The sequence below is a fragment of the Onychostruthus taczanowskii genome, unplaced genomic scaffold, assembly GCF_017590055.1.
Source record: "Onychostruthus taczanowskii isolate IOZ18803 unplaced genomic scaffold, ASM1759005v1 scaffold136, whole genome shotgun sequence".
Classification (NCBI taxonomy): Eukaryota; Metazoa; Chordata; class Aves; order Passeriformes; family Passeridae; genus Onychostruthus; species Onychostruthus taczanowskii.
The window spans coordinates 125,540-147,540 of record NW_024498529.1 but is presented as its reverse complement, the minus strand read 5'-3'; the positions used below and the strand labels follow the sequence as shown (position 1 = coordinate 147,540).

The 22,001-nt window shown below is 45.2% G+C and overlaps 2 protein-coding genes across 19 annotated transcripts in view; both read left to right on the top strand.

The window, feature by feature from the left end:
* PPFIBP1 (PPFIA binding protein 1) overlaps positions 1-22,001 on the top strand; it is a 656,824-nt gene that overhangs the window by 516,754 nt on the left and 118,069 nt on the right. The gene's annotated exons all lie outside the window — the stretch shown is intronic.
* On the top strand, positions 5,805-21,997 carry LOC121332073 (NADH-cytochrome b5 reductase 3). Of its 2 annotated transcripts, XM_041397152.1 has the most exons (9): positions 5,808-5,983; positions 9,327-9,458; positions 12,443-12,515; positions 14,430-14,536; positions 15,323-15,452; positions 16,299-16,382; positions 16,507-16,592; positions 18,885-18,984; positions 20,018-21,997. In XM_041397152.1, the coding sequence occupies exons 1-9, from the start codon at positions 5,963-5,965 to the stop codon at positions 20,188-20,190; spliced, it is 906 nt and encodes a 301-aa protein (XP_041253086.1). In that variant the 5' UTR covers positions 5,808-5,962; the 3' UTR covers positions 20,191-21,997. The 2 variants fall into 2 exon arrangements, with proteins under 2 accessions (XP_041253087.1, XP_041253086.1); XM_041397153.1 differs by lacking the exon at positions 18,885-18,984 and having other exon boundaries at positions 5,805-5,983; positions 20,018-20,181.

Sequence of the window (22,001 nt, the reverse complement as noted above, 5' to 3'; positions counted from 1 at the left end):
CATTTTGGCTTGAGGTAGGTACCGCTATTTCGAATTTAACAGCAACAGGAAATTATCTGTTATATGAAGCAACATTGGAATAAAGTGTTTGAGTAACACCAGAATAAAGTAAGTTCTTGTGTGAGTACAAAACTGGATTGTGAATATTCTGACCTATTGCAATTTGTAGCCAAAACACATGGTCATGTTTGCACTGCACTGAGCTAGCAAGGACTGAAATGGCTGCTTATGAAATCTCTCACTCCTCCCTCACATTTCCCTGGGATTGGAAACAACAGTCTTGAAATCTTCACCCACCCTCCTCTGCTACTCCCTGCTCTCCCAGAGAAACACAGGAATTTCTCAAATTCCTCCCTTATTCCCCTAAGAATGACTTGGGACCTATCTCCCTTTCTCCCTTGCTGCAAGTCACCCAGACCACACCACAAGCTGTCATTCACACACTGAAACACACAGGGGGGAGCAGAACATCTGTAGTGTTGCTCAAAGTGTGGTTATCACTGAATTCAGACTGTTTCTCAGGGTGTTGTCTTTTTGGGTCTTGAAAACATCCAGAGATGGAGATTTCACAGCTTCTCTGGGTATCCTGTTCCTTTGTCTTTGTTGAATTTCATGATGTTCCTTCCTTAGCATATTCCTTCAGCCTGCCTATGTCCAGTGGAAGAGAAGCCCTGCATCTGAGCATACCAACTTCATCACAACAGTTTGCTGTCATCTGAAAAACTGGAAGGGTTGCACGCTAGTTCCTCCTCTAGCTCACAGTCACAGAGATGAAATATTACAGGACCCAAGACAGACTCCTGAGAGATACCACTTGTAACCAAAGTCCAGGTAAGTATGAACCATTTGTGTTCTCTGTACCATTCCCTCTCCTAAGGGATGCTTTCCCCATTGGACATGACAAAGCACAGGCAACTTTTTAAGCAAAAAGCACTTTTGCAGGCACCTTTTTCTGCGGGTACAGGGACCTCCCTGGAGTCGTGAGGGGATCCCAGCCCATACTCAGTCACCACAGATGAGATACGTTCCCTTGGGTAATACTTTGGGATGGAGAGAGGACACAGAGATCACACGAGCAATGTAATTACACCAATTGTGAGGATTATAGGCTTTGTTAATTGGCGATACGTCTTTTCGGTATGTGTTTTTGGTCTGATCAGTTTCTGGCCAATTATTTTTTGGTCGTTTAAAGTAAAATTTGACACAGTATGTTGCCTTGGAGGACCCCAACAGATCCAATTCTTGGGGTTCCTCGAGAGCATTGGGCAATATTTTTGTCCACTCGTCCCAAGTATCTACCAGGTTGGGTCTCTTACCTCTGGTGCGGAGAAGCTCTGAGTTATAGATGGGCCAGTCATCTGCTACAAAGGGAATTCCTACTGGACATGTGGAAAGTGGGTTATCAATGCTACCCATGGATAAGCACATGTTATCACGTTTTAATGGCTTTGCTAAGGTTACGCAGACATTATGGCTAGGCTGTGGGCTAATCCAACCGATGGCACACGGTACGGTGAGGAACATCCAGGCAGCAGTGAGGGCAGCACCAACGTAGATATTTTTCATCTTTGGACAGGAATGGGGCTTCTGATAGGGAATATAAGCAAAATTTGTTATCTTGATGATAGGAGGGGAGGGTTAGGGTTTTGTCCCTTGTTCCTTTCCTCTGTTCTTTCCAACCCCACCCCCCCCCCCCCCCCCGGGTATAAAGTTAGAGGCTTTTGGCAAGCATTAGGAAAGGGGATAAAAAGGGTTTTTAGGGTAAAAAAGGGTAGTAACATATAATTCATAGAACAGTTTTGTTTTCAGGCTGTATCTGGCCTAGGGCTTGATGCCGCAGAATGTTGTTCAGCTTTCTGTGTTGTCTGCTGTCGCGTGATGGGACGGTCGTCTCCTCTGCATGTGGATGTTCGGCGACGTCTTCGTCTCCAGGCACTTGCCGTGCTGGGAAGAAGTTTTTCTCTTGGGAAATACTCTGAGCAGGGAGAAGGCAGCCAGAAGGTCAGCAATCCTCCTGCAGTCCAAGGCATGAGATGTGCTCCCCTTCCACTCCTCTTGCCTGGTGAGGACTGTCATTCAGCCTGGCAGGAAGGTACAGGAGAGGCAGGAGGTGCCAATTTCCACAAGAGTCTGAGGACAGCACCACAACTCACACTGCTCTCAGTGCAGGAACACTCACACTAGGAAGTCAGAGGCACCTGTAGCAGGCTCCTGTCTCACCTTATCTTGCATCATGGATTATATGCCAAATGGATTTTATGTCTCTGGATGAAGTTTTAGCCCAGAAAGAAGCACTACAAGCCTAACAGCCTTGAAATGGATGGGACATTCTAGTACTGTTATTCTGTATCCAGTTATTATTTGACAGTAGAAAGGAAGATGATAACTAATTTGAGATCAAAAAATCAAAGGTGATGAAGGAAAAACTCCAACAAATGCATCTCTATTTAGAGCTGGAACTGCTAAGTGTGATCTTGTGAATATTAGGAGGTGTTATAAACAATAAATGTTTTAGAAAGACAGAAATTTGCATGTGCCACTGGAAGCAAGTGGTGGCAGGTGCTGGTGCCTGTCCTGGGAAGCTTGCATTTATTATGTGCCTAAATCAGCCTTCAGATTGTTTAAAGCTTATTGTTGTTTGGTTGGTACTTGTGACATCTTCTTCTTCTTCATCCTAATTAATTTCTGAAAAGCATCCTTTTAGGTCTAAACTAGATATATGCATATAGAGAAGCCAGAATGGCTTGATGCTAGCTACCAGTCATACAAGTGGTTCTGCACCTCTGGTCCATGAGCCCCTTCAAAGAATCAATTTAGGGCTAAATAAAGCCCCTGGTGATGAAGACACACAAAATTGCATAGGGAACAAGACATGCAGCCCACTTAAAACACTTAAAAGTGAAGCTTCCTTCTGACACTGGTAGGGGAAATTAAAGTATCTCAAAACTGAATATCCTTCATTTCAACGGAAATTTTCTTTACATCTTTGGTTAGTATTTATTGCAGCTAAGGGTAAAACAGGTAAATGACAAAAATCCAGTGTCCTGGATTTGTCAACTGCACCAGTTTATCAACTGAATGCAAGCACTCTTCTTCTGTGGTTTCATTTAAAATACAAAAGCCAGTGGACATATTCTGTCTATTAAAAAAATGCAACTTCTTTACTCACATTAGGAGAAAGAGCCCAGATGGGAGCCCACGGAATTTTCACTTACAAGCAGCATCATCACTGGACTCAATGGTTTTAAGTTAATCTTTAATAAAATTACAGCTCAGTAGCATCACCAGCAATTTCACAACCGTGTACTTGTATGTCTTTTAAAATTTTTGTCTTTTGATTTGGACACTGATATAAGAAAAATTCAGAGATCCTGAGGAGAGTGTGTTTGCTGACAGAAACTAAACACTGATCAAAGGCAAATTAGATCAGCACAGAATCTGGGTCATTCCCGGGTCTAACACAGAAAAAGAGAGTGTGCAGAGAGCAGCTTTGGTGTCTGCATGGGTGTTATTATAGATATTGGCTTCCTCTGCAGCAGAGCCCAGCCACTGCTTTGTCAAACCCATTGCACAGGGCAGCGGATGTGGTTTTTGTGCAAGAGTTGAGGCCATGCTGCCTCTGTGCTCTGTTCCTCTTTTTCTCTCCCAAGGGAATGGCGTGAGTGTTTGGTGCTGTCTCACTCAAACGTAGCCAGCATTTCCAAAGGAGTGGGGCAAAAAACTTCTAGAAGTTCTGCCTGACAAAACCACCACCTAAAGCATCAGATGCTGACCCCCCCTTTGCCAACATAAAGGATCAAGGAAATCCAAGGGAATAAAACATGTTTCTATAGCATGTAGGCATCTCTGTGCATTTCTGGCCTAAATATTTTACTTTTCCAGTCAAGGTGGCCCATGGATAAGTGTTGGTTTGTCACCTCTAGTCTGGTGCTTACACTTCCCTGAGGGGAGAAAGAGTTATTTAAACCTCTTTGGTTAATCTAGAGAGGTGTGAGTGAGAACATTGAGTTTTACAGGCTTCCAGACCAAAGCAGGCAAGGCTCACACCAGCACAAAGGGAACGTTTGGGCTGGACAGGCTTGCTCAGGAAGACTGAGTAAAAGCGGCCAGCTAGAACAAGCATCCTGCAGATCTACAGCACACTCAGTTCTTTCCCAGGAAAAAGCAGAGCAGGTCTTTGAATCACATTTTACATGGAAAGAGCAAAGTTTATGAGACACTGAGGATGCTGGACATTCCCTTGGGAGCTTTGACTATTGCTGCCAAGTCCACACAAGCTGATTCACACTGAAAAGCAGTGGAGACACAGCCTGGGCTGGTCACTTCAAAGCCAGCCAGGTCAGAGCACAGTGAAAGTAGAGCATGGGTACACTGAGGTCTCCACCCTTCCTTAAATATTAATATTCAAGTTGGAGCCTCTCCTGACAGATTTTTTCCCAACAAATTCCAGGATCCCTGTGCCTTTCTCAGTTATCTCCCTTTTCCTAAGCCTCAGCCTCTCAGTCCTGGAGTCCTTCTCTGTAGCCAGTGGTGTTACAATCCCTGCACTTACTGGGGAGTTTCTGGTGCGTGCAGCTGTCATCCTGAAAGAGAAAACAATGAGGATTACAGAGCCAGGCATGTTCTTGTCATAGAAAAAAACAGGAATAAATAACTCCATGCCTGCAGTTAAATGTGCATACCTGGACTGAGGCATGACCTTCTTAGCATTAGGTTGGTCTGTTAATATTCTTTCACTTCCCAGTGCTAATTCTCAAGTTTAATAAGTTAATCATGATGGACTTATGTTCTCACAGCTAGGTAAGCCAACTGCACACTCAGCAAACCATGAGAATGAAAGAAAATATCTACTTGGGCACACAGGGGCTCAGCACCTCTGTGTGAGCCCAGGGGATAAGGGAGGACATTTTTTAAAAATCATTTTGTTTTTAAGACTGCCAAGCATACACCTTTCTTGATTTTGTAAGGATAAATTGTCTAGGAATCATTGAAGGCATGTTGTGAGGACATAATATGTGAAGACATATTAATTAAAGAGATTTGAAGTGTTTCATGTTTAGCACAGACACAAAGACACATGTGGTTATTAGTCACTAATTTTCACTCACTGGTGTAAACCAAAATTTAAGGGAGCCTGGCTGAAATTGTATTTTATTGCACAGCTCAGTTCAGGTGCTTTTTGGAAAAACATCGTCATGAATTAATCCTTAAAGCTGAGATAACTGGGATTATTCAGTCTGGAAAAGAGAAGTTTTGGGGTGACTTCATTGTGGTGGCCTTCCTGTGCCTGAAGGGAGCCCACAGGAAAGATGGAGAGAGACTATTGACAAGGGCCTGGAGTGACAGGACAAGGAGCTATGGCTTCACACTAACAGAGAGAAGGCTTGGATTGGCTATTGGGCAGAAATTGTTCCCTGTGAGGGTGGAGGGGCCCTGGCACAGGTTGCCCAGAGAAGCTGTGGCTGTCCCTGGATCCCTGAAGCATCGAGTCCCGATGGGGCTGTGAGCAAGCTGGGATAGTGGAAGGTGTCCCTGCCCATGGCAGTAGGAGTGGAACTTGGTGATCTTGAAAATCCCTTAAACACATGGCAGTCTGTGATTATTGAGGCAGTTAACAAAGCGCAGAAGGGCGCCCAGAGCGCGCCGCCCTCACACAGCTCCAGATGATCCCCGCGGGCATAACGGGGCGGGGCGGGGCGGGGCGGGGCGGAGCCCAGCGCTCCAGATGATCCCCGCGGGCATAACGGGGCGGGGCGGGGCGGGGCGGGGCGCAGCCCAGAGCGGTGTCTGACGTCACGGGGCGGAGCAGGACAGGCGCAACTCAATCGCAGTGCGTGACGTCGCGGGTTGTGGTGTGTATTGTGTATCTCGTCACGGGGCGGAGCGGGATCGGCGCGGTTCATCGCGGAGTGTGACGTTCTGGGGCGGAGCAGGACGGTGACCGCGGTGTGTCAGGGCAGCGATGGGGGCACAGCTTAGCGTGGTGAGTGCAGGGGGGCGGCTGGGAGCGGGGTTCCTTCCTGCACAGTCCCGGCTCCGCCCGCAGCGCTCCGGGGCGGGGCGGTGTCCCGGGGTGTCTCCGCTGCCTTCCGCTGTTACCCGGTGCTCGGGGACCGCGCGGTGCCGGGAGCCCCGCGGTGCTGCGCAGGCTCTGGGGCCGTCCCGCAGCTGCCGCGCCCTGGGCGGTGTTGGTGCCTGTGCTGGCTGCCTGGCCGGGGCGTTTTGCCCTCCCAACTCCGCGGATCTGTTGTTACTCTTACTGTTGTTGTTGCTGGGGGCTCTGGACGCTTGTGGTGTTTTCCCCGTCGGAGTAATTTCAGACTGTAGGTTTCGAGTGGCTGTGAGGAAGAAATTCTTCCCTGTGAGCGTGGTGTGGCCCTGGCACCGATTACCCGGAGTTGTTGCTGCCCCATCCCTGGCAATGTCCAACGCCAGGTTGGATGGGGCTCTGAGCAGCTTGGCATGGTGGAGGGTGTCCCTGCCCGCGGTGTTGGAACGAGATGATTTTTAAGGTCGCTTCCAACACAAACCATCCCGCGATGACCGTGCTTGCTGAGGAATGGGTCTGTAGGGCTGTCAGCTCTGCCCCACATCATTACCCTCTTTTCTCAGCTGCCTGTTACGGTTCTTTGCTCCGGTGCTCAAACACTCTTTTCTTCGGGTTTGTGAGAGGACAGGATTGAGCTGAATTCAACATGTGCTCGTTTGGGTACAGCTGCTCATAATGTGCATTGAACAGGGGAGATGAGGCTAAAGTTGCAGAAGTGAAGAAATCCTGTTATCTTCTCGTTGTTTTCTGAAACAGGTGAGAAGAATCTGGTAGCTGCCATTCCTTCAAAACCAGGGTGTTTGAAGCCCAGGGTACAATGTGTCTCATGCCAAAGCAGGGTTTGGTTTGTGTGTTTGTAGGGCAGGGCAGTGCTGGGGTGTCGAACTCTGAGCTTGTGTGCTGGACTGTGCTGTGCTCACCACACCCCGGCACTGCAGTCTCCATGGCTTTTCTCTTTTCTCTCACACAGAGGCCTTTCTCCATTAATAAAAATTCCTGCTCTTTTACTAATCATGCCTCATCTGTTCACAAAGATTTGTGCAGCTGGAAGTGATGAGTCACAAGGTCCCCATTTAGTGATTCCCAGGCCTTGTGGTCAGCCTGTTGCTCTCTGCTGCTGGAGACCTGATGCTGCACAGTTATCTTCATTTGTATCTTGGTTTGCCCTGTGGTGAGAGTATATAGGCTGCTCTTAACTCAGAGAATGCTTGTTTTAGCAAGCATAGCTTTTTGTAATCATTCAGCCTTCAGTTCTTCCCCTTTTTTCTGCCCACCTGGTGATAGATCTGAGTAAGGGCCTAAAATAGCTGTCTGAATTAGGGGGTGTGTTGTGTCTTTCCAGGCCAAATCCCATGAGACTTTTGCACTAATTGACCACAAATAACAGATTGCTTTCCATGAGGTTAACGCTGTTAAAATTATTTCTCACTGCCTGACAACAGCAGCTCTGTTTTTTGTTCATTTGAGTTAGCCACATTTGGAAATGAAACTGTTTTAACTTAGGTCTCATTTGAAACACCTGCTGCACAATCAGCTTGCTATTGCCTCCAGACCTCACTCACATGTTAATTTCTCATTAATGAGTTTACTTGCTGCTCTGTCACCTTGAACAATTTCCCTCCCTCTGCCCTTTTGTGTGACTCAATACCAAAATTTCTTCCCAGAGCTGCAGTAATCTGATGGATCTATGAGAGTTCAGGAATAATTTTCCTGTGAACTTCAGCTTCTTCAGAAACAACCTGTATGGAACTATTTCAGTATTCGCAAGTAAAAGTGAAAAGTGCAGTGTGTGTATGGCGTGGTGTGCCCTCGGGCTGTACACAGTGATGATACACTTTAAACCCACTTTAAGAAGAGAGAATTTATGCTGTCCCACAGTTTTAATATTAATAGTGTAGGAAGTTTTTATAGCCTCCTGAGTGACTGCCATAGTTGCACAAATGTCATTCTAAAATATTATGCAGGTCCCTTTAAAATAAAATGAAAGTGAAATCTAAGCAGGCAGAACTTTGAGCTCATTTTTTCTATTTTTGCTATAGTCATGCTTTTCCCCTCTCCTTTGTTGAAGTGTTGAATAATAAATTACTGAGTCCAAGAGGATTTTTCTAAGTAGTTGTGCAGTTTATTCTCCTGCTGCAATGTGAAGAGGGTTGTGTGGTGTCAGAGCATAATCTGTTCTTGTCTTATAGGGCTTCAGAGGTGGGGAAAATGATGGTGAAGCACGAGAGGGACTGTCCCTTGGCTGTGTCCTGCAGCTTAGCTGCTTTCCTAAGGAAGGCGTGCTGCTCTGCATGCACAGGTCTGTGGTGGTGGAAATGCTAGTGCCTGCACCCAAACTCTGAGCTGGAGGGGTGTGTGCATGGTGCCAACACCCAGCAGCAGCGTGGCATGGCTGGCAAAGCACTGCTCAGTTGCGTGAAAGAGAACAGGGTCTATGCTCAAGTGCGAGACCCCAAATTATGGGGTGTCAGCAGTGCGTGGTGTGGCCAGTGAAGGGGTCTGTGCAACAGTGGCCCCTATGTCCAGATGGCAGCAGCTGAGGAACCTGGGGATTGGGCACACCACTCTGCCAGGGCAAAGCCAGCTGCTGGGGGATCCACATCGTACAGGTGTGTGTGTATGGAATTCCCAGTCATGGACCTTCATCCTGATTGGTGGGGACAGGAACAGGATGAGCCCACCAGGGCTGTTTGTGTGTGTCTGGCTATGTTGATCAGTGTGGTCTGCCACAGGTTTAGGCTGGATATTAGGAAAAGGTTCTTCCCCCAAAGGGTGGTTGGGCACTGGAACTCCCCAGGGAATCGTCACACCCCCAACCCTGACAGTGCACTAGGAACACTTGGACAGCATTCTCAGTGGTTATTGGGGTGTCCTGTGTGGGGCTGGACTGGATGATCCTGATGGGCTCCTCTCAACTCAGGATATTCTGTGTGTATTTGGATATGTGTGATACATGTGTCTGTGTGCGTGCTGGGGATGGGGATTCAGCCTCCCTGTCAGGGCACCTGGGGATATGGAGCTGTGACAGCCTCACTTGTGTCCAGCTGCCAGCATGGCAGCGCCGTGCTGATGTGCAAGTACCTCAAGACAGGAGTGATGCCAGGTCTTCACAATGCAATGGGTTTGGGATTTATTTTTTTTTTAATAATGCTTCCTTTTGCTCAAATAAACACATTCTTTTTGGTGGTTAGTAGTGCCGTGGTGTAGTACCCTGTTCCCTGTCATCCAAATAACTCATTCTGCTCACGTGTCTAATGCTGTTTCTGTGCTGCTGCAGTTGCGTCAGATTGTGACATACCCAATATGGCTGATCTACACCACCTTCATGAGGCTCTTCAGGAATCCCCAACCTACAATTACCCTCAAGGACCCAGAAGTGAAGTATGCACTGAGGCTGATTGATAAGGAGGTAGGTGCACATGCAGTGCTGAGCATGACCTCTCCGTGAGCGCTGTGAAATGCTTACAGCTTCTGAAGTCTTGGGTGATGTCCCAACAGGGTGAATACTTTTGTCTTGAGGAAAGGACTTCTTTATAAAAGCTCTTTGTGTGGTGTAACTTGCAGTTCTGCAAGCAGCTTGTTTCCAAACAGTTTAGAGTGGAGAATGCTGCTTGGAAATGATCAAACTTACAGTGACGTGTGTCAGCAGAAATTGCCAAACTGTGCACCACTGACTGGGCTAAGGGACGCAAGTCATGCTGTCAGGCAGAGCAGGCAGCTTTTTCATGGTCAGTGGCATTCAACAGCAGCTGCCAGAACTATGTTGATGCTGGTTCCTGTTACTGGATTGATATACTGTAATGTTTTACAGGAAGAAAAGTGTGTTTAAGTAATGCAGTCCTGACAGTACCCAAGCTGTCTTCAGCTTCTTTACTCTCTGTTAAAAGTAAAGCCTTCCAGTACAAAATTAAATGCTTGCTCAAGTGGGATACCAGAGGAAGGTCATGATGCTTTCAGGGGTGCATCTTGCCATCAGAAACTGGTTCCTAAGCTTGTGGGAAGTGAGCCAAAGCCACCAAAGTTGAAAAGTCTAGGTTTCTGTTGGATAAACCCGCCATCAAAAGCATGAGGGAGAAATCCTGGCTTCTCAGGTGTAAAGTCACACCTGAGGATATTTTTAGTGTTGACTTTTTAAGGCTATGACTATTTATCAGAAGACTTTGGACTGGAACAGGGCTTTGTTTGAGGTTTAGAGGGTGCACTGATAGCTTGGCTTTCACTGGTTCTGTCAAAGGAAACAAAAAAAATACTGTCATTTTGAATCCTGGATTTGTGGGAACTGAGAGCTTCCCTGTGGCTTGGGCTGGGCTGCATTGCTGAATTTATTTCCCAGGTGTACTGCAACCACACTGTTATTATAGACTCCTTACTTCTCATGAGGTCAGGAAAGGCTGAGGGAATTGGGATTGGTCAGCCTGGAGAAGAGAAGTTTTGGGGTGACTTCATTGTGGCCTTGCAGTGCCTGAAGGGAACCCACAGGAAAGATGGAGAGAGACTCTTGACAAGGGCCTGGAGTGACAGGACAAGGGGGAATGGCTTCACACTGACAGAGAGCAGGTTTAGATTGGATATCAGGAAGAAATTGTTCCCTGTGAGGGTGGAGGGGCCCTGACACAGCTTGCCCAGAGAAGCTGTGGCTGTCCCTGGATCCCTGGAAGTGTCCAAGACCAGGTTGGATGGGGCTGTGAGCAAGCTGGGATAGTGGAAGGTGTCTCTGCCCATGGCAGGGGGATAAACTTGGTGATCTTTAATGTCCGTTCCACCCAAATCCTTCTATGATTGTGTGATGCGTCCAAATTGAGTCTGCCACACCTGTCTCTTGAACAGAGAAGTAGGAGTCTCGAGGCTGCTTCCTAGTGCACAGCATAAGAAAAATCTTCTCTAATATAGTTAGGTGTGCTAATTTAGTTCATGCCTTAAAAAAAAGCTAACAACTTCAGATTGGCTGGTTGGTTTTATAATGGTGTGCGTATCTAATTTGTTGCCTTTCAGTGGCTTCTGCAAAATCTGTTCTCCAGCTTTGCCTTTGGCAAGGGTGGAAGACTCCTTGGCACTGCAGTTTGAGACGGAAGTGTGTGGCCAAGGGCTTCCAGGTGCTTAGGGCAATGCCAAAGGGGAATGACCTCGTGCTGGAAGTGCATCCTGATCCAAGGCTGTCTGTAATCCAGCCTTGATGGCATCTTGTGGGGTGACGGGGTCGGTGTCCTGGTTGTGTGACAGGGAGGGGCACAGACATGCTGATCTTGGTGTTGGGGATTCCCTGAGCCTCTTAGTTTCTCACAGTTGCCTCAGGATGCACCAAAATACTCGTGTTATTCACCTTCAGCTAAACTCTCTCGACTTTAATTGGTGAGGTGATTAAGTGAGAATTCAGAGGTTTGTTCTTTCTGTATACTGTTAAAGACGGCATAATAAAAATGCAGCATTATTGGCAAAATCCAGTGATTTCCATACAGTGCTGAAATTTCCATACAGAAACAGCAGCAGTGTTAAGTCCGCATTAGTTGTCTTTCTAAAGGAATTTGCAGTGGCAGTTACTGCTCCTGAATAGACATAAGTACAGAGAAGCCCTTTTGAGACTGCCAATTAATTCCTTTCTTCTTCAGAATTTGCCTTAAAATGAGGTACTGTGAAGAAAATTTTGTCAGTATAACCATAGCAAGGGAAGATGAGACAAACTGTGAGAGAGAAATTTGTCTCTGTTGGTTACTTTAAAAACAGGCAAACAAAACAAGGGTTACAACGCCCTTAAATGAGGCACTAAGCTGTATGATGTTTCTTTCTGTCTTTAATTTTTTGCTGTTTTCCATTCCTATGAATACGACCTGATTTTTGAAACATAAAATTTACATAATATAAGAAATAGTGTTCAGTTACTTACTGCCAAAATTTTATTAAAGGTATGACTTTCCTAGTAAAGATTAGAATAATTATCCCAGCAGGACTGGATGTATTGTCATAATTCTGTTCATATCTAAACACAGTGCTCTTTTCAATTTCATTTATGGATTCATTCAGTTTTTACAGGGAAAATATTTTAAGAACCTTACCACAGCTGGAGGAACCTGGTTGCTACTTCCATTGAAATGGTTAATTCATCTGATTTTGAGAGATGAAAATCAGACTACTTTGGCCTTGAACTTCTGCATATTTGAACTTGAAATGAGAATTGAAGAACTAATTAATTAATGTCTTGTGACCTTCTCACAGAAGGCAGTGTAAATGTCCATAATATTTGGAAAGTTATCACTTAGTCCTAATCTGCACACAAGTATCTTTAAGTGTCATTAATTCTTAATCCTGCAGGATGCCAGACCTGTCTTGTTTTAGAAGTGAAATAACAAACATTAAATCCCAACAACAGAGCTGACTGTTCTGTTTTTCCTCTTTCAGGAAGTTAGTCATGACACAAGGAGATTTCGATTTGCTCTCCCTTCCATGGAGCACGTTCTGGGTCTCCCTCTAGGTATGTTCCTTTTGATTGATCCAAGTGTTGCTTATATTAATTACACTTAATTATTAATTATAAAGGTTTTGTGGGGCTTTTTTTCCGTATGTTTTGTATTTGGAATACTGCTCATGTGGCTGGAGCTGTTACTGAGAGCTCTGCAAGATTATCCTCATGCTGTGAGTTATCTGCAGGTTCTGAAATGCAGTGTATGTGAGTGAACATCCAGCTTGTTTCTGTGGAGAGTGGAGGAACAAACACAGGTCTTCACTTGTCTTTTCCAGTACGTGTTATTCCTATGGGGCTGAATCCCTCCAGTCACCTTCTGTGCCCTGAGGCACCACTCTCATCCACTTCCTCTAGCACATGTGGTTTACCAGATGATCTACTCACTTCTGAATTTCATTGAACTAGTGAGTCACCCAGGGGTAGCTGTTTCCAAAGACCCTGCCACGTGGTGTGGTGCTTTCCATAACAGCTTAGTGCCATTTTTTCCTCCTGCTTGTATAAAGAGCATTTAGTTGTGACTTGCGTTTAATAGAACTTCGGCTTTAACGAGCTGCTGCAGTGATCCAGTGATCCGTGGCTCCTGTGCTTTGTGGTCGTTGTCAGCACCTTTTCCAGGTGTTAAGTTCAATCTTCTTTGGGGTGTTAAAAATCTCTTGATCTTTTTAGTAGGCATGAAAGCAAGGCTCCTTTCCCTGACTTGCCCAAAATGGACACTGAACCACTGAAAGCTTCATTCTGAGGGAGAGGGTTGTATGTGGCCCCATGCAGAGGCTGCCAACTTACGTCCTGTCAGGGTGGGGTAAAGCTCTAACAGGCGAGGGCATAAGGCACATTTTCTCTCTGGGAGGGGCACCTTTTCTGCTTTCTACCAGTTCTTGTGAGGTGTGCTCCAGCAGCAGCCCCGCTGTCCAGGCTGGCAGTCTGCAGGGGTCACCAGGGTTCTGTGGGTCTATGCCTGCAGCCACTTCTGCCCTAGAGAAGGAACAGGAGCTCCCTGCTGCAGTTCCCTCCAGGTCTGCCCTAGCAGGATGTCTGTAGGCTTTGCTGGGAGGGTTACTGGAATATGATGTCCATGCTTCAGGTGAGTTATGGTTGCTTGTTCCCCAAGTCACCAAGTAGCACATCTTCCTTCACCTAGCACTTTGTAATCCTTCTGAAGTAGCATGCCTGAAGGGTCAGCTCCTTCTGGAGCTAATGTAATATGGTCATTATGATCATTTGCAAACCAGCTCCTGGTAAAAATCCCCTCTGTCATGTTCCCATAACAGGCAGAGGAGCTGTGCCATCGTTGGAGATGCTTTGCTCTGTTGACCTAATGGTGAAAAAAAACCCAAAATTCAAAACCTCTCCCTCCCCTCCTGGGTAATCTTCACTTAGGTGTCTTCAGAATAGTGGAAATTTATAGGAAAACCTTCCATAGAAGTTATTTTCTTGCTTTTTTCAGAAAAGAATATGTATACATTGAGAAGAGAAACTATTGTAGAGAGCTCTGAGGATGTGTGACAGATGGAAACATGGTTACTCCATTCACATGTTAAGCTGGAGGAATAGCAGGGTTAGAAAAGTGCTTTGTGTCTAGGCAGCCTTAGCAAAGGCAGCTGGAGAGCTCCTGGAAAATGTGAGGGATCTATGGTCAAAGCAAGAACAGTTACAAACTCAGTTTTAACTAAACTGTGGCAGTTTACAGCTAATACATTAATAAAGATGTGTGAACAGCATTTGACAGTTCTCCCCTCCTGTGTCCCTTTTATTTGCCTGTATAGGAGAGACAAATCCCATCTTTTGAAAGATCCTGGGTGCAGTTCAGGCTTTGGTAAAAAAAAAAATAAGGTAGTTAGAGCTTTGAGGCTGCATTTCAGCACATCCACTGAAAGAAAAATCTTTTGAAAGAAAATTAGTTTTTGGGTTTTTTCCCTGCAATAGGGCAGCACATCTACCTGTCTGCACGGATTGATGGAGCTCTGGTTGTCAGACCTTACACTCCAGTTTCCAGTGATGATGACAAGGGCTTTGTGGATCTTGTTGTCAAGGTGAGAATGTCATGCTCTGTTCCCAGCCTGGGCAACTTCTGAGCCACCTTTACACTGCCTTTATGTGCAGTTTGGTGTACTGGCTTCTCTTCAGGAATGTGCCATTACCTACAGTCCACATGGCATTCTGCAGGCACTTCTTTAGTGAGGGTGTCTCATGTGATGCTGCATCATTTCCACCCTCTGTGTAGACCTGCAGATGTTCATATGCTTTTTAATCCTTCTGGAATAAGGAGTTTACCTTGCCTGAATGGGCAGCTGCTTCTGAAGCTAATGGAATTTGGTCATTATGATCAGAGAGTGATGATCATTATCATTACTGATCCAGGCAGTAGGAATGCTGAATTTAATTGGTAAGAATGTGATTTTAACTCTTGTGATAATGTACCTTTGTTTTGCCTCTTGGTAGCTAGACTACCTATCATTTAAAGCTGTTAGGAATTTAGAATACGAATATCTGCACTGGGTTTCCTCTTAGAATTTTGCACTTTGGAATCACAATGTTTTGGGATTTTTCCTTTATTTTTCTAGCCCCTTTTAAACTTGGGTGTAAATTGTGTTGATTATTATCAATATTTTCTATGTTGCAGAACTACAGTGGAGAAATCACCGGTCTCTGTCAAAAAATTGGGGCAGGAGTGGCATTTTGGTCTTTGTCAGTCAGACAGTGCATTTCTTTATGGAGTAATTGTGTTTGCATGAGGAGTATTTGTACCTAAAAATTTGAAGGGCAAATACTCTTCTCTGAGCTGTGAGACTGAATTGCCTTGTTATTGTTTTTAACAGGTCTACTTCAGAGGTGTCCATCCCAAGTTTCCTGATGGGGGGAAGATGTCTCAATACTTGGACAGCCTGAAAATAGGGGACACCATTGACTTCAGAGGACCAAGTGGCCTCCTTGTGTACAAAGGAAAAGGCAAGGCTGGTTTGGAATATAGAATTTACCCAGAGCAAACAGTACAGGAAAAATGTCTTATTACTATAGAAGTGCTTTTTTATTGATGCTGTTCCCAAGTAAAGGATGGGTTTTTTCCGTGCTTATATGGGCACAGTTTATACACTGACAAAAACACTGGGTATTTGCATTGTCCACTGCTAATTTCCCAAGTAAAAATGAACTTTGAGTAGGCATTGCTTTTATGTCAATGTAAAATACCTTCTGTTAGTATAACACAGTCACAAATGTGTCACAAAAACCTTCTGGTAGTTTTATGTGAAGCAGAACTCTGACATGTGGTTTTCCGGAGCTTTGTATGTAGCATTCATGTTATCCTGGATGAAGAGAGCTGTGAATACAGCCCAACACTTCAGGGAGTTTCAGACTATGTTGTGTTTGGCTCAAAAATAGAAAAATTAAAAAAAACTCATGCTGCATATTTTGTGATTTAATTTAAAACAATCTGCTCTGGGGAAATAAACTCTCTGGGCAGATCAATTCCTTAGTGTAGAACTGTTTCCAGAATCTGGGCTTGTGAATGTCACTGGGGGTATGGGGTGTGAGCAAATTGAAATACAGGTGGTGTGCATGCAGGCTGTGATCGGGGATAATCATAACCCGTGTCAGTGTCTGATGTTACCACCTCATGTCTTAAAATCATCTTTCAGGATTGCTCTAATTCAGGACATTTTCACCTTTTTTTTTCCCTGGGAGGGAAGGGTGGCAGGGCTAAAACGAAGTCAGTTTAGCAGGATGTGCTGGAAAGGATAACAGGAGGTGTTTCCTGCTTGCTTCAGTGTTTTCCATCTCTTTTTCTCTCTTCAGGCAAGTTTGATATTCGGCCAGAAAAGAAAGCTGAACCAGTTACCAAGACAGTGAGATACGTGGGGATGATTGCAGGGGGGACTGGTAGGTATCTGTAAGGATTCATCTGTGGTTTCTGACAACTGGTAGATGCATTTCCTTACATTTTCCCACTTCTCCCTTCTTTTACTCCTCGTCCTCACATCACTGGCCTGCCTCTCTCCCCCAGGGATAACACCTATGCTGCAGATCATTCGAGCAATCATAAAGGACAAAGATGACCCCACCACTTGCCAGCTGCTGTTTGCTAATCAGGTAATTCTGTGCTTTTTTTTCCTGTTTGTAGTGTTTTACTTACCTAGCAGGACTCCACTCAGCAAATGAACTCACAGATATAAACCCTGAGGGGAGAAGTGAACTGAAGTGTTGGAAACCTCCCTTACAAAAGTGCTGTGATAAATTGAGGGTTTAGTATTACTACAGAAGGGATTGCTGTTTGCCTTCCTGTGACTCATCGCTCTGTTTCTAATCCAGTTTATGAATGCTAAAGCCCTGCATTCCTTTGTGCAAGTTGTTAATGTTTCAGGCAGACTTTCAGAGCTGTCTTAGTGGAAACATGAAACGGGTGGACATTTGTCTCCTCCAGCAATTTCAACTCCCCAGCTTTGCAGCAGTGTTTGTCTGTGGAATCTTTCTGTCTGAGGACATCTTGGGTGAGGCTAAAACTAATGGTGGACTTCAGCAGCTCCCTCAGTTCCAGAGCTATGATTCTTCTCAGCTGTCTGCTTTTATTTTCAGCCTTCTGTCAGTTTTTGACTGCTTCTCTTGCTCCTTGAGGTGTGGCATCCTGCATGCTGGCCAGAGGGAAGCTCTCATCCATGGAATTCTTGCAAGAGAGATTTCTTGGAAAACCCAAATTGCTGGTGTGCTGCTGGGCAGTACCCCCTTCTTGGCCTGATGTTCTTCTACTGTGACTTTCTGCTTTTTAATTTCTCCTTCTAATGAATATTTGTGTTTGGATTGAGTCATTATTTGTGGTGAGCTTCACTTCATGCTTGTGGTTTTTAGCTTCTTTAGGCTCTTCTCTGTTTTTCTTCTCATATTCAGTGTGTGTTCATTCATTTGTGCCATATCTATGCCTACAAGAAAGATGGAGAAGGACTCTTGACAAGGGCCTGGAGTGACAGGACAAGGGGGAATGGCTTCACACTGACAGAGAGCAGGTTTAGATTGGATATCAGGGAGAAATTGTTCCCTGTGAGGCCCTGGCATAGGTTGTTCAGAGAAGCTGTGGCTGCCCCTGGTTCCCTGGCAGTGTCCAAAACCAGGTTGGAAGGGGCTCTGAGCAACCTGTGGGGTAGAACTGGATGGGCTTCCAGGTCCCTTCCAGCCCAGACAGTTCTCTGATACCTGAGTTATAACCTGAGGTTTTTCTGCCCAGGAGCTATGATCGAAGTGCTGAGATTCCCTGTTCTGAGGAACCCTGCCAGTGCTCTCTGCCGCTGGCTGGAGCCCTTGGATTTGGCATAAAGTGCAGCGGTATCAGGGCAGGAGGGGCAGGATTTGCTAGGAATGATTCAGAATGGCTAACACAGGGCTGGAGTTGATGTAGTAGTTTGGGAAGCCCAATGTATCTGGGAGGGAGAGCCTGGGGAAAAGTTCCCTGCCTGTTAGCAGCAGACTATGGAAACATCAGTCCCTGGCTTTAAAGAGTTCTTGCACACAGTAACTCCACAAATAGGGAGCAGTTTTTAAAAATATTTTAAAAGTGTTTAAAACAATGTACATGGACTCCTACTGTGCTTCTGGCTGGCACACTTTGGGTTGGCTAGAGCCAGCAGGAGTTTTTCTGGAGTACCCACAGCTGCAGATCCAGGAATAGCACCTTCTCTGGAATAGCTGCTGCACATTCCTCCTTATCCCCACAGTTACAGACTTAGTGGTGACCTCTGTGCCAAATTGCTATGGCTGCAGGGGCTGGCAACACTTTCAGTCCCAGCCCTTTTCCTTCCTGCCCAGACTGCAGCTGCTCTTAGGGGAATAAGGCTTTCCTTTGGCCTTCAGTGATGCTGCATCAGGGAGGAGTCAAGCTTGATACCCTGAGTAATGTTTGTTGTTCCTACCAGAACTTGATACCCTTTTGGTTGTTCATTCCACATGCTTTTTAAAAGCCAAGCAGTCTCCATATGGCAGTGGTGATGACTCTTGTATTGACAAAGGTGAAAAAAAACCCTGGCATTTCCCTGTCTGGATGGCAGAGTATGAAGGGGTAGGGAGATATTTTTGGCAGTCGTGATTAGTTTTATGACGTGATAGTGCTAAAAGGGGCTTTATTCTTCTGATTCCCTGATTAAGTGATGGTTCTGCTTTGTTTCATTTTTAGTGGGAAGGTGTTGCATGGCCAGGATTTGGGAAAGTTATGGGCCTTCTATTAGCTCTGCCACAGGCTAGGCGTGGAAGTAACTTGGGTTTGTCCTCTTCAGCCTTAAAAATGGAGTTGAATCATCTCTTCCATCTCTAAGGGCTGTGCAAGTAGCTGCTGCTCTGTGGCCATCTGAGGGCTGCACTCACATGCAGGATGTGATCACTGTTTTCCTTGTCCTGCAGACTGAGAAGGATATCCTGTTGCGTTCTGAGCTCGATGAGATCCAGGCTCAGAATCCTGGTCGCTTCAAGTGTTGGTACACACTGGACACAGCGCCTGAAAGTAAGACCTGGAGTGGCACTTCTTGTGAAACTCGGGAGCATTAATGTGCTTTACAGGAGACATGCTATGTCATGGGTGTATTTCTGAGCTTCATGATTCATTTCTTAGTGAATTCATTGCTTAGTGAATGTCTGAGTAGCATCATTCTCCACGTAGGGATGCACACAGGCTCCGGTATGAGCAGAGAAGTGTTTCCAAAGCTCACCTCAGCCCAGTGGCAGTGCAGTGTTCCTCCCATGGCTACACCTGCATATTTACCATTGTCTCCTGTGGAGAGTGGCCTTCTTTTCTCCTTCACCACAGACATAAATACAATGTGTTATCCCTGTGTTTGGAGCCTGCCCTGAGGCAGCTGCAGTGCCAGAGGCCCTGCAGCTGCCTCATGAACACAGATGCCCACCTGAGCTTGCTGAACAAGCTTGAGGGAGAGAAGGCTAAACACTGTCATTCCTTGTGGCTTTCCTTTGTTACCATTCCTTGTAATGCCCACCCCCATCAGGATAGATTCACACTCCTGTTCAGTGGGAGCTTGGGGCAGAGGAGGAAAAGCCATATATGCCTCCTCTTCCTTGTGACCAATGTTACACCTCTGGTACATTGACGGAAGGGTCTGTTTCTGTTGTGTCATCCACTGCAATTAGTGTTCTCGTGGAATTTTTGATTGCCATTCCTTCTTTGGGGAAGTCGTGAACTGATCTTAGCAGTTGGGGTAAAAGTTCCTCCTTGGACCTCCTCAAGACTGTTCTGCAGACTTTCACTGTCACATGTGAAGTCCGACCAAAACTGTGATAAAAAAAATGTGTTAGTCTTATGGTGCCCAAAAGTTTGGGTCAGCAGCCGCACAAGTTTGTTCTGTATCCAAGACTGGGGATGTGATGGTTAACCTCAATCCCAGTAAAACCGACTTTCACTGTAAGTGTTCCAACTGGGAACAACTTCATCAGCAGGATTTCTTCTTTCTAAAGTGACTTGTATCTCTCCTTTCCTCCTTTTTACCTCATTCCCATCCCCTACTTTCATTTTCCTTTAACAGATTGGGATTACAGCCAAGGATTTGTGAACCAAGAGATGATCAGAGAACACCTGCCCCCACCTCAGAATGATGTTCTGATCCTCATGTGTGGACCTCCTCCAATGATCCAGTATGCTTGCCTTCCCAACCTGGACAAACTGGGCTATGACAAGGATATGAGGTTCTCCTTCTAAAGATGACTGTTATTCAGGGATCTTGTGTAGAAGGGAAGAAAAAAAATAAGGCAACAAACATTTAATGGGGAACAGGACAAAGTTACAGAGGTGGCTGATGCACAGTGCTGGAAAAATACATTTACATTAAAAATGCTTCGTATTTTCAGACTATCTGGCAAGTAAGACACGTAACTGCTGAACCTGTGTGTGGAGAGGTGGTGATGCCTTGTGCTCTGTGTTGTGTGCTCCATGTTCAGGGAGGACAGTGCAGCTGCTCAGGGCAGCATACACTCACTTATGCTTTTTCTTAGTGCTGTAATCAAGTGGCAGTAATATCCTACTTCCTAACACTGTGCATACCCAGTATTTTATTCAGTATGAACTATGAAAACAATAACAAGTGTTGGATTATTCTTGCTTATGCCAAATTGTAATCCTTAATCTGAGGGCCAGGAGTATTTGCCTTGTATCCATAACCTTTGCAACATCAGTTTAAAGATGCATGTTGAGTTGAAGGATGCCAGTGAACCATTTATGGCTGAAGGTGTTGCAGCTGCCTCATAATCAAAACAGAGAGGTAGACAGTGATAAAAAATTGGTTTACTTTGTATTTTGGAATAGCCTCTCTTAAGTGCAAACTCTTTTCCGTCTGGTCACAGTTCTCATCCCTGGGCAATGAAAGAAACTACAGAAGGTGGCTTTGGGTACTGTTCCACAAGTACCTTGAATTTTTTGCTTGATAATGCGTGGGATACTGAAAAAATTCTTAATTTTGTATTTACTCCTAAGAACTGGACAATGACATAGGAGTACAAAAGCAGTTCTTCTGCATGCCCTGTGCAGTGAAAGAAAATGCTGGGTGAAAAGTGGATGAGATTTTCTTGTTAATTGTTTCCCAGAGGTGGATTTGGGCTGAAGGGAGTCCAGGTTTCATTGCCAGGGGGGTTTGGCAGGCAGCCCTGCTCTGGGTGCAGTAGCAGCTGATCATCTCCGTATTTCTATCAGGCAAAGCTCCCCAGGGTTTGCATGGGAAGGATGCACAGGAACAGCCTTAAATCACTAAACTGACAGCAAATTCAAGTGTCTCACTGAGTCTAAAACTGTTTCCTAGAAGCTGTTTTCTACAGCTTAAAATCTTATTTTTTAATATCCTTTTTTTACAGCAGCCTTTTACCCAGCTTTTAGGAGACTGCAGGCATCTTGCATGCCCAGCCTTGTGCTTCTGACCAGCAGAGATGCTGCTGAGGTTAGAGGTGTCCTGCAAGGAGTCTGGGAAACTAAAAACCTTGTTCTGGTGATGACACCAGAGTGACTAGAAGGGTATTTAGTCATGTATGAAGTACTGTGGGTGCTGAGGTAGCTACAGGTGTCAATGTACAATAGCAATTTTTAAAAACTGGGTAGGAATTCGAGGTTATAGCTCACTGTGTTTTCTTTTGTGCTGCTACAACAGGTGAGTACTGTGTATTTAAAAGGTTCATTTTTCAGCCAGAATTAAAAAGCAAAGATACTACAGTTAACTTAAGGAACCTCAACTAGATAATACTGTTATTAATTTTATTAATTTGACATTTGCCTCAAGTCTTGAGTCTTTGATGTGTGTTATCTGAGACTTGTTCTTTAATACTATGATACAAAGTTGAAATACTACTCAATTTTTCAAGTTTTAGTCCCTTTCTTGGAAGGCAAAAAGCAGAAATATGAGAGAAGTGGTCTTGCTGCTGGTCTGTATCACTGTGGGATATGCATAGATTTTTTTTCTTTATTGTATTTGCCAAGGTCATTCTCATCCTTTTTTATCCTGAATAAAGTTTTGAAAAGCTGAGTTT